Raw genomic sequence first — 13,266 nt, forward strand, 5'->3', positions numbered from 1 at the left:
ATGGGGGCTGCAGGATGATGAAGAGAAAAGAGACAGCATGTGTGAGCAAGAGGGGGGAACTAGGGACAGATGTAGGGGGGCAGTTAAACTTAATGCACATGTAGAGGGGACATTAAACTAGGGGGCTGATGGAGGGTGACATTAAACTGGGGCAGCTGGATGAGGATATTAAACCATGGGGGGTAGCTGGAGGGGGACATGTCTGCCTCTAGTTGCCCCCAGTTTAATGTCCCCCTCCAGCTGTCCCAGTTTAATGCCCCCTCTAGTTTCTGCTAGTTTATACTGGGGCACCAAGAGAGGGACTTAATACTGTGGGACATTCGGAGTGAAACATTATAATGTGGGGGTGTATAATGTTAGGGTGACTGTAGGAGGATTTTACTTTGTGGGGCACATGGGAAAAATGATTGAGAATGGGCGGAGTCAGTGGAGAAGTGGGTGGAGCTAAATTTGTCGCTGTGCACATGGCCCTCTAGAACCGTTACAATTTGTCATGTGGCCCATGGGAAAATTAATTGCCCACCCCTGCTCTAGAGTGTCTTTCCCCCTGTCTATCCTACCCCTTGCACAGTGTTAGTATTGCTGTGTTTCACATTTATTTTCTGCTCTATACCTTATATTCCCTCATATTCACCCTTAGTACAGTCGGACACCTGTGCGCAGCTTTCTCTGTATCTAGCCTCTCCTTTCAGAATGTGAAACTAGTCAGGTTTTCTGTTTCTCTTGTAGGCAAGTTACTTCTCTGGCTGTGTTCGCACCCACTCAGGTTAGTCAGGCCCACGGCTACTTCTAGTGTGCTTAGGAGTATTACACACGAGTAATTCCAAACTGCTCATGATACTAAGTTTTGCTTTTTCTTTTTGTGTTTTTCTTTATATATTTTTTGACTGAGAAGTTATCAGTCAGTGACCAATCCCTGGTCAGAGATCCCCAGATCATAACAACTACAGGATGATAATCAGTGAGGACAAACACATTTCTTGTTCAGTCCTGGCATTTGTCTCATGGTTTAGTGTTCCTTTAACAATCTACACAACCATGAAAAGTAACCACGTTGACAAACACATGAAGGTCTGACTTACTGTTAGCCATTTTTGCAGATGGCAGGCTTTCTGAAGAACTTGACATTTCGCTGCTCATGCTGACCAGACTAGACCGTCTAGCTTTCACTTGTGTTGGGGTTGATGAGCTGGTGCATGTCGGAGCCTCTGCAGAGGAGTTGGTGCTGCTCACAGTCTCTACAAATGCTGCACTACACGCTTGAATAGCATCCACTACAATGAGAAAAATATTCAAGTTAAAGTTTGCTTCAACTATTTATTGTTTATTGGAACTTTAATCCCTTCCCATCGCGGTCATTTTTCAATTTTCATTTTTAGTTTTTGACTCCCCCCTTCCAAATCCCATAACTTTTTTATTTCTCTGCTATCAGAGCCATATGGGTCTTAATGAATGTTTGTGGGAAATTTTTTTCTTCATGATGCTACCATTAATTATTCTGTACAATGTTGGAAAAAAATCAGAATGGGGTTGATTTGAAGAAAACGTGCATTTGTGCGATTTTCTTACAGGCTTCGTTTTTACGGCGTTCACTGTGCAGCTAAAATGATATGTCACCTGTATTCTATGTTTTGGTATGATTCCAAAGACCCCAAATCTATATGGTTTTATTTACATTTTAACCCATTTAAGCAAAAATCCAAAACAGTGGCAAAACTGTTGTTTTTTTTTTTCTGCTACAGCGTTTACCATATAGGAAAAATATTTTTTATAGATTTGTAGAGTGGGCATTTTCGAACACAGGGATACCTAATGTGTATGTGTTTCACAGTATTTAAGTACTTTTATATATGTTTAAGGGAAAGGGGTGTGATTTGAATTTTTTATACGTTTTTTATTTTTTTTATTATTATTATTTTTTTTAATTTATTAGACCCCCTAAGGGTCTTGAACCCCAGGGGGTCCAATCACTAATGGATGACCATGTCTTGGTAGGTTTGCAGTTGTAGAATACTTATTCCATTTTCGATGGCGGATTGAACAGTGCTCTTTGGGTTGCTCAAAGCAATATGTTTTTATAACCTAATCCTGCTTTAAGCTGACGCCTTACGTGGTGTAAACACTGCGATCTGCCCATGGGGGAAACGCCGCCGCATTTTACAGTGACAGAAAACTGGATGGGATTCTAGCAAATCCCATGCCTACTTTGTGGGAAGAAACTGTGGTGTGGACACACAGAGATTTCCAAAACCGATGCATTTCTGGAAATTGCAGTATGTTATTTATACCTACAGAAATGCCAGTGGTTTCCCCATAGGTATAATTGAAACAGAAAGAAGAAACCTCTGTAAACTTTCTGTCTAAAGCGCTGTGGGAAGAACCACAATATGTTGCTGCTGCGGTTTTTCCCACAGTACTTTTTTTGCTGAGGGATGCCACATGGGGCCTTAGCTTTAAACTTCTCCACAACTTTATCTCTAACCTGTCTGTTGAATTCCATAGGCGAAGTTCACAGTGTTTTTTGGTCAGGATTTTGCTCAGGACCAGGGGAGGAAGTGTCTTCAGGCCGAATCGCGAGGCGAAACGGCCTGAAGAATGAGCAAAAACACGGCTCCGGAAAAAAAAACCTGAGCTGCTCTCATTGATTTCAATGGGAGCTGTCTTTTTGGTCAGGATTTTGAGGCCATATCCGCCTCTGTGTGAACAGTCCTTAGTCCTCATGACACTGACCACTGACGCCTTCACTTAAGATCTCAATAAAATACATTTAATTTTGTGGTTACAAAGTGACAAAATGTGATAAAGTTCAAGTGTATGAATACTACAGTAATATTTATTTGGAGTCACCAAAAAAATGTATTAATCATTAACCCCTTCCTGCCGATGGCATTTTTTGATTTTCGTTTTTCGTTTTTGACTCCCCTCCTTCTAAACCCCATAACTTTTTTATTTCTCCGCTCCCAGAGTCATATGAGGTCTTAATTTTTGCGGGACAATTTTTTCTTCATGATGCCACCATTAATTATTCTATATAATGTACTGGTAAGCAGGAAAAAAATTCAGAATGGGGTGGATTTGAAGAAAAAATGCATTTCTGCGACTTTCTTACGGGCTTTGGTTTTACGGCGTTCACTGTGCAGCCGAAATGACATGTCCCCTGTATTCTGTGTTTCGATACGGTTCCAGGGATACCAAATTTATATGGTTTTATTTACATTTTGACCCCTAAAAAAAAATTCCAAAACGGTGTTAAAAAATTTTTTTTCTAAAAGTCGCCATATTCCGACGGCCGTAACTTTTTTATACATAGGTGTACGGGGATGCATAGGGCGTCTTTTTTTGCGGGGCCGGGTGTACTTTTTAGTTCTACAATTTTCGGGAAATGTTATTGCTTTGATCACTTTTTATTCAAATTTTTATCAGAATTAAAACAGTGAAAAAACGGCGGTTTGGCACTTTTGACTATTTTTCCTGCTATGGCGTTTACCGAACAGGAAAAATATTTTTATAGATTTGTAGAGCGGGCGATTTCGGACGCGGGGATACCTAACATGTATATGTTTCACAGTTTTTAACTACTTTTATATGTGTTCTAGGGAAAGGGGGGTGATTTGAACTTTTAATACTTTTTATATTTTTTTATATTTTTTTTTACTTTTTTTTTTTTTTTTTTTTGCATTTATTAGACCCCCTAGGGGTGTTGAACCCCAGGGGGTCTGATCACTAATGCAATGCATTACAATGCTAATGCATTGCAATGCATTGCAAAAAATCATCATCTCTTTTGCAGGCTGTATACACCAGCCTGCAAAAGAGAGAATTTGCAGACTGGCTGGGAGCCCTTAACAAGGCTCCCGGCTGTCATGGCAACGGGGGGTCGGCCCTGGAGCATGCTCCAGGAGCCGGCGATCCTTGCCAAAATGGCGGCGCCCATGCGCCGCCGGGAAGATGGCGCCTCCGGCGCCTTTGACAGCAGCGCCGGAGGGGTTAATGCCTCCGATCGGTCCCCGGCATTAGAGCCGGTTGTCTACTGCTTAAAGCAGTAGACACCGGGCGGCTATGACGGCCGCCCGGCTCCCGGGCGGTCGCCATAGTTACAGACCCGACACGCGCCGTACTATTACGGCGCATGTCGGGAAGGGGTTAAAGTCTATGTAAAAAGAACTTTCTAAGTCTCCAGATCTTTAGATTCTTCTTGGGCTGATTACCATAATGGCAGCTGCGTGCTGCAGACCGATGTCTCCAAGATTTATTTTTCCACCATTCAGAAAATGGGACACAACTAAAGAACACAATATTAAAGCTCCAGACAAATGATTGCGTGATTATGACAAAAAAGGAGTCCAATGTGCTGACACTGTCAACTATAGTAAATTCATTATTATCCATTAGCTGGCGACATGGATAAGAGGACAATTTCTGAACTGTTTCCTTAGACACACAAAGGATTTTTAATTTCAATTCAATTATTCATGGCCCCTTTAAAATGCTTGGACTGGAAAAAACGAAAGTTCCTTTCATCACGTAGCGTTGCTTCTTCCATATCTGTGCAGCACCTTCCCTTGCCGGGAGCTACTTTGTGCTCTATTTCAGATCAGTAGGAGGGCAGGCGTACAATTGGAACAGCTGTTTGCAAACCGAATTTTACTGTACCTCCCCTGGGAGTCATGAATCATGAGCACAACATTAATGCTATCAATTATTTATTTTACTACATAGTAACATCTGTACCGAGCGAGCTAATGTATTCTTCATATGTATTTAGTGCAAATATCAATGCTTTAGAGAATGCAGAACACACAGGACCTCATGTATAAAACTAGTGCAGGAAAAAGGGACAAGTGTCACCTCGAACAAGTAATAGAAACAGCAACCTGATTGGCTATCATGTTCACTAGAGACCTAGAGGGGAAGTTCTCAATATTAGGATAAGGGGTAAGTGGCTGCCAAAGATGTCAAAATTTCTAGATTAAAAAATAAAGTTGTGTTTTTAAAATTATTTGTACCGACCACAAAGAGAACCCTGGGGCAGTTATATGAATAGATATGCATCAGAATTCTGGCATAATGTATGACAAAAAAATGGCAACATGCTATACACCTCATTTTCTATGTGCTATAGATGCTTTCTAATAGTTTGTGTACCTTGTACGGCATGTGGGTGGGGCTTCTAGAAAATGGGTTGTGCTTTAATTTGCTAAATTGTGAGCTAGACATTGCACAAAATTTTGGAAGATGACGCCAAAATTTCAGGTATTGTGCCAATTTTGAGCCAAAATTTGGTTGAAAACTAAACCCATTAGTAAGTGGTGTAAAGTTAGACTAGACACCACAAACTTAGGTAATGGCCTATTATAAAAAAAAAAAAGGAACAGGGACCCCTAAGGTCGTAGGCCCTGCAGTAGCCATTACAGTTGCTACAGCAGTACTTATGGCACTGGAAGGGATGATGGCACTACCACAAGCACTGCAGTCCCTTCAAACAGCTGATCAGCAAGGTTCTGGGTGTTGGACCGCCATTCATCTCTTTGTTGATGACAAGTAGTCCTCACTCCAGCCTCATGACAGGTGGGGAAAGCCTGATACCCTTACCGTGGTCTCCCTTATATACAGGATACATCTGTAGCGCCCCACAGAGTGGGTCACTACAAATGTCATCTTATGTGATCTATACTGTGTACTGTGAAGGTATAGTGAGATCCAGACAACCTGTCAGCATACACAGTTCCACAGCCATTATCTCTTTAAGAAAAGGGGTGGAGCTACAGACTGGAAGAGGGTCTCTCTCTCTTTTTCAGGTCCAGATCAGAGTGTGCAGGAGAGAGGAGCAGGTGTGTGGAGGTGCAGTGTGTGCTGCAGCCTCATGGTGTGATAGAACAGCACAGGAGGCCGGAGACCTGCAGAGGTGAGATGAGACCTCACAGGGACGGAGCTGCAGTTATAGGGCCATCAATTCCTAACTAGTGTGAGAAACACTTAGAAAATTGAGAAACTCACTGGACTGAGGCCTAGTGAATGCAGGATTCCTGGAGGCTCAGTAACATACAGAGTTGGGGTGAGTGTATCCAGCATCCCAAAGAACTCGCGTTACCTGCTGTCCAGAAGGGGGATTTACCCAGTTGTAATTAACCTTTGAGCTCCTGGAACCCAGGACCAGAGGAAATCTATTAGAGAGTTTGAGCAGCAATGGAAGGCTGAATCATACTAGTGGTAAAAGGGAGGACTGGCATCTCACTATACTGGAGCAAGGTGAATCCTCCTGTAACATCTGTTATCTCCTGCTGACTACAGAAGTAAACTGTAAGTGTTTGGTTAACCCCTGTCTGGACTGTATTCTTTCATCGATCCTCTGTTACTCCTCCTGGAAATCATCTCTTCCTCACCTACATCATCTGGCCCTGGGACCTGCCCTGGTTGGGGAGGGTATAACATCTGGCACTGCATCACCACCTATTCCCAGAGGCCCTATCTACAGTGCCCGGCTTCACCTCAAGCCGAAACCCCAACTGGCGTCACGACAAACTTTTATTTTTCTTTATTTTAGTTTCATCCATTTTTGCTTAAAACTCCCCTTTTTCAAGGCGCTGCCGCCCCCGGTGTCGGGCCTGCTCGCACCGTGAATCTACATAGGCCGAGCCGGGGCGACTCACCTTTTTGGCGTCACGAACAGGATAGCGAAAGTGCACAAAACTTTTATTTTTGTTGAAAAAGACTTGCATTTTTCAAAATTTTCCATGCTTTCCAAAATAGCAACGAACAGCAGTTGTATGATTCATGTTACACTGAGCTGCAGGGTTGGTGTCTCTTCCTTGCAAGCCACACTGAGTGCAGAACATGTGACATGCCTGTGCAAGGAGCACTGAAAGGCAGTGAAAGATACATCCCCAACTGCAGTGATAAATCCTCAATCCATCCATCCATCCATCCATCCGGATCAACGCTTCACAGTATCAAGTACGGTGAGTGTGGACTTGCTGGGGTTAACAAGGGGGGGTGATGTATCAAGCAAGTGGATCCTCATCCCCAGGCCCCTCTGATTCCCCCATAGACTCTAACCATGGTCACAACCAAGTAACTATGGCACCTACACTCACCGGCCACTTTATTAGGTACACCATGCTAGTAACGGGTTGGACCCCCTTTTGCCTTCAGAACTGCCTCAATTCTTCGTGGCATAGATTCAACAAGGTGCTGGAAGCATTCCTCAGAGATTTTGGTCCATATTGACATGATGGCATCACACAGTTGCCGCAGATTTGTCGGCTGCACATCCATGATGCGAATCTCCCGTTCCACCACATCCCAAAGATGCTCTATTGGATTGAGATCTGGTGACTGTGGAGGCCATTGGAGTACAGTGAACTCATTGTCATGTTCAAGAAACCAGTCTGAGATGATTCCAGCTTTATGACATGGCGCATTATCCTGCTGAAAGTAGCCATCAGATGTTGGGTACATTGTGGTCATAAAGGGATGGACATGGTCAGCAACAATACTCAGGTAGGCTTTGGCGTTGCAACGATACTCAATTGGTACCAAGGGGCCCAAAAAGTGCCAAGAAAATATTCCCCACACCATGACACCACCACCACCAGCCTGAACCGTTGATACAAGGCAGGATGGATCCATGCTTTCATGTTGTTGACGCCAAATTCTGACCCTACCATCCGAATGTCGCAGCAGAAATCGAGACTCATCAGACCAGGCAACGTTTTTCCAATCTTCAATTGTCCAATTTCGATGAGCTTGTGCAAATTGTAGCCTCAGTTTCCTGTTCTTAGCTGAAAGGAGTGGCACCCGGTGTGGTCTTCTGCTGCTGTAGCCCATCTGCCTCAAAGTTCGACGTACTGTGCGTTCAGAGATGCTCTTCTGGCTACCTTGGTTGTAACGGGTGGCTATTTGAGTCACTGTTGCCTTTCTATCAGCTCGAACCAGTCTGGCCATTCTCCTATGACCTCTGGCATCAACAACGCATTTCCGCCCACAGAACTGCCGCTCACTGGATGTTTTTTCTTTTTCGGACCATTCTCTGTAAACCCTAGAGATGGTTGTGCGTGAAAATCCCAGTAGATCAGCAGTTTCTGAAATACTCAGACCAGCCCTTCTGGCACCAACAACCATGCCACGTTCAAAGGCACTCAAATCACCTTTCTTCCCCATACTGATGCTCGGTTTGAACTGCAGGAGATTGTCTTGACCATGTCTACATGCCTAAATGCACTGAGTTGCCGCCATGTGATTGGCTGATTAGAAATTAAGTGTTAACGAGCAGTTGGACAGGTGTACCTAATAAAGTGGCCGGTGGGTGTATATTACCCTTAACAATGCCGTACATTCCGGGTGCGTCCTGGCTGCCCCAGTATACAGGCGAGTCCCATAGCCTCAGAGACTTTAAAGAAAAGCTGAGTAGCCTGTTTGACCTATACCCTATGACAGAGGAGCAAAAGGTGGCAATATTAATAAGTCAACTTGGTGGTGCAGCACAAAGGGAAGTGAAGTCCTGGCCATTGAGTGATAAAAGATCTGTAAAGGACATTTTTATCAAACTCAGGATCACCTTTGACACCCGCACCACAGCAGAGATAAAAATGCGGTTTTTCAGCTGTAGGCAAAAACCACAGGACACCGTAAGAGATTTTGCCCTCAATCTGCAAGAAGCCTTGTGGGCTATTAAACAAGTGGATGATGTACCAGCGCAAATTCCAGTAAGCCCGATTTCTAGTGAAAGTATGCCTACCCTTCCGCTGATGACTCCAGTGAGTAGGAGAAGACTGTCAGGAATCCCATTTCTGCGTAGATCTCAGCGCAATACACAGGGACAACTCCCCATACGTTACAGGGACAATCAGTAAAGGTATACTAACTCAATGTGTGTACAGATAGTTGAGTTGTATTTGTATATATTGAATTGAGTTTATGCAAAGTTAAAGGTTTAACCCCTTAGCGACCCTTGACGTAACTGTACGTCATGGGTCGCATGGGGATGTATAGAGCGAGCTCACACGCTGAGCTCGCTCCATACACGGCAGATGCCAGCTGTATCATACAGCCAGGACCTGCCAATAACAGCAGCGGTCGGTGCCCGAGCTGATCGCTGCTGTTAACCCTTTACACACTGCGGTCAAACGTGACCGCAGCGTGTAAACGGCGCCAGCGGCATGGGCGCCGCCATGTTTTGCCGATCGCCGCCCTCCTGAACGTCACATGAGGGCGGTGATCGGTTGCTATGACAGCCGGAAGCCTATTGAAGGCTTCCAGGCTTGTCTCTGCTCTAGATCTATTAGACGATGCCAGAGGCTAATAGATCTATTAGACGATGCCAGAGCGATCAGACCCCCTAGGTTTCAAGGTACCTAAGGGGTCTGATCATAAATGTAACAGAAGAAAAAAAAAAGTTTTTAAAAGTATTAAAAAAATAAAAAAAATATAAAAGTTCAAATCACCCCCCTTTCCCTAGATTAGCTATAAAAGTAATTAAAGAACATTAAACATAAACATATTAGGTATCCCCGTGCTCCAAAATGCCCGAACTATTAGAATATTAAAACATTTATCCCGTACTGCGAACGGCGTAGCGGCAAAAAAAATAAAAACAGCCAAAAAGCGTTTTTTTCAACACTTTGCCGCCTATAAAAAATTGAATAAAAAGTGATCAAACCATCATATCTTTCCCCAAATGGTATCAATAGAAACGTCATCTTGTCCCGCATAAAAAGACACCACAACCAGCTCCATACATGGAAATATGAAAAAGTTACAGGTGTTAGAACATGATGACACAATTTTTTTTTTCTATTTTGCAAAGTTTATCATTTTTTTAAAAGTATCAAAACATTTCAAATACTATATAAATTTGGTATCACCGCGTTCGTACTGACACGTAGAACACAGGTAACATGTCATTTGTACCAAACAGTGAACGCTGTAAAAATTAAACCCATAAGAAAATGGCGCATATGCATTTTTTCTCCAATTGCACCTCATTCTGAATTTTTTTCCAGCTTCCCAGTACATTGCACAGCATATTGAATGGTGCCATTACAAAGTACAATTTGTCCCGCAAACAATAAGCCATCATGTGACTCTGTGAACTGAAAAATGAAAAAGTTATGGCTCTTGAAATGTGAGGAGGGAAAAACGAAAATGCGAAACCAAAAAATGGCCTGGTCCTTAAGGGGTTAACTGCAGTGCCAGCTCCCTAACGGATTGCACTAGTAGGTGAGTCAGAAATACGAACTGTGCATTAATACTTACTCTCCTGAGCATGGCGTTACCAAGAGAGAATGGACTAAAGGAACTGTGCCGGTGCTTAACATGTTTAGTTTTTCAGGGTTCCTACCACAATAACTTTCTTGTGGGATTGAAACTTTAAAACTTCCGTTTGTCTACCAACCTCTTCAAGTGCATGGAATGCAATTTATGCAGGTGCACCAACGCTCTCAGGGGTTGGGGGATGTTTCAAATATGGCGGCCTGTCGGATAGGAGCCATCAAAACAGCCTGTGCAATGAAGAATTTTGAATGTTCCAAAATACTCCGCAGCTGCACTCGGAGTTAAGGAGGTGGACTAAGCGGTTTGGGGCTGTAATCCGCAAGGAAAGCAACCGTGAATGTTGCCGGGTTGTAAGGAATACACAACCAGAGACTTTAACTTGTTACAGAAATTGTGTTTACTTGAATACTTTTGTAAAAGTTCAAATTGATCTTGAGTAAGTCGCACTTTTCTCCTTAGGGAATTTACTTACATATGAAGTTTACACTTGTATGTAATGTCCTTCAAACACTATGATGTTTATGTTACTGTCTACTAACCCTCTTCTTAGTTCACCGGAAGGGTAGCCCGAGACGTGCTACTTTTACACAAAGTTCCACAGCCATTATTTCTTTAAGAAAAGGGGTGGAGCTACAGACTGGAAGAGGGTCTCTCTCTTTCAGTTCCAGATCAGAGTGTAGGAGAGAGAGGAGCAGGTGTGTGGAGGTGCAGTGTGTGCTGCAGCCTCATGGTGTGATAGAACAGCACAGGAGGCCAGAGACCTGCAGAGGTGAGATGAGACCTCACAGGGACGGAGCTGCAGTTATAGGACCATCAATTCCTAACTAGTGTGAGAAACACTAAGAACATTGAGAAACTCACTGGACCGAGGCCTAGTGAATGCAAGATTCCTGGAGGCTCAGTAACATACAGAGTTGGGGTGAGTGTATCCAGCATCCCAAAGAACTCGCGTTACCTGCTGTCCAGAAGGGGGATCTACCCAGTTGTAATTAACCTTTGAGCTCCTGGAACCCAGGACCAGAGGAAATCTATTAGAGAGTGTGAGCAGCAGTGGAAGGCTGAATCATACTAGTGGTAAAAGGGAAGACTGGCATCTCACTATACTGGAGCAAGGTGAATCCTCCTGTAACATCTGGTATCTCCTGCTGACTACAGAAGTAAACTGTAAGTGTTTGGTTAACCCCTGTCTGGACTGTATGCTTTCATCGATCCTCTGTTACTCCTCCTGGAAATCATCTCTTCCTCACCTACATCATCTGGCCCTGGGACCTGCCCTGGTTGGGGAGGGTATAACATCTGGCACTGCATCACCACCTATTCCCAGAGGCCCTATCTACAGTGCCCGGCTTCACCTCGAGCCGAAACCCCAACTGGCGTCACGACAAACTTTTATTTTTCTTTATTTTAGTTTCATCCATTTTTGCTTAAAACTCCCCTTTTTCAAGGCGCTGCCGCCCCCGGTGTCGGGCCTGCTCGCACCGTGAATCTACATAGGCCGAGCCGGGGCGACTCACATCTGTCGGCAGAGATTGGCACTCATGTCTGTTCTCTGGAGTGTTCAGTGCAGTGACCTCTACATAGGTTGCAGATATCAGTGCCATTCTTTGCAGCCAGTAATATATTTCTATTGCAAGGGAGACAGCATTCAGGTTATTTGTCTTGATACCCTGGCCATCTCCAGTTGGGCACGGACCCATACCCCAACAGGCCCAGTTGCAGTAGCACCTCTAGCAACTGCGATTGGTGCACCCCTGGAATTGAACCATACATGATCTCTAAATGGGTTTGTCTACTTTTGGACATTTGGAAACCATTATTTTCAAGCCACCAAACTATCCTTCGGTCTTTAGTATAATGGTAGGTCATTCCAACCTCAAGGCCTAAGTAACCAAGATAGGTAGATAGCCGGACAGAGACACTTTAGAAGCTTAGAAACTTTAAAACCTCAGAACTTTTTTCTATCATTTCACAACACCCTGATGTTCATTTTTACTCATTTAGCTATAAATTCTGCTTCAGATAAAACAAAGACAATAGGCAATGATTACATAACATCATAAGACACTAACACACTGCTTCTCATTTTATACTTTAGAATAACCATTTTTTAAGTACTACAATAGAAATTACCTTGGATTGTCATTTGGCAAATAATTATGTGCAAGGACTCCATTGGGATTGCTGCATGTTCAGTTTTTATTACAACAATAATCTAAGCACTGCTAAAATCCTATCTAACAAGGGGCTGCAGTCTGTAATGAGGTGGATGGCTTCTTGCTTTGTGTGCATCACCTTGTGTGTTCCTGCGTCTGTTCTAAATAATTAAGGCCGCATGAAAAGCAATTCTGGAAAATGTGCAAGTCCCAGGGCTGATTAAATAATTTAGTAATATTCCAGTAATGACGCATAGAACTTTTCCTTAAATGTTATTTTCAGGTTCACGGTGGTCACTTATTGTAATAAGATCAAATGTCCTACAAAAACACTGCTGTCTTAATAAAATAAAAAAAAGCCTTCTGGATTTCTTTCTACGTTAAAAACAAGAATTCGAGATGACCTGATATCACTGGCGTCATTGTACCCACTTAAGGGCTCTCAAGTTGATGTTCAAAAGTGTGCATTGCATTGTGTCACTTCTGGGCTTGTTTGATCGGGAGGCCATATTGTCGCAGTCATGACTAAAGAAGTTTAGAGGCGGGATGATAAACGGAGCGTGTGCTTCTGAATGTCGGCCAGCAAGTCCATAGAAGCTAAACCACTGTGATTATATGCTGTATGGACCAGTGGAGTGCACGTCATTTATCCCTCTTTTATATCAGGCACACCCTCCGCAAGGCCATATACATGTATGTATCTGTGTATGTAGCTGACGTAGACTTTAGGGAACATTTCTGACCGTAAGGCTGGGTTCACATGTGTGCCCCTGCATGGTTTCTCCTTTGGTGAAATTATTTTTAATACTTCTTCATTTACCATTCATTTGATCAAAATTGT

The 13,266-nt window shown here is 43.4% G+C and overlaps 1 protein-coding gene across 1 annotated transcript in view; it reads right to left on the reverse strand.

The window, feature by feature from the left end:
- The window catches only part of PITPNM3 (PITPNM family member 3), a 425,437-nt gene that overhangs the window by 22,246 nt on the left and 389,925 nt on the right, over window positions 1–13,266 (reverse strand). Inside the window, exon 11 of the mRNA XM_075263884.1 lies at window positions 1,083–1,274. Coding sequence (XP_075119985.1) covers window positions 1,083–1,274 — 192 coding nt within the window. The remainder of the gene's footprint in view (window positions 1–1,082; window positions 1,275–13,266) is intronic.

The sequence above is a fragment of the Leptodactylus fuscus genome, chromosome 2 (assembly GCF_031893055.1).
Source record: "Leptodactylus fuscus isolate aLepFus1 chromosome 2, aLepFus1.hap2, whole genome shotgun sequence".
NCBI lineage: Eukaryota > Metazoa > Chordata > Amphibia > Anura > Leptodactylidae > Leptodactylus > Leptodactylus fuscus.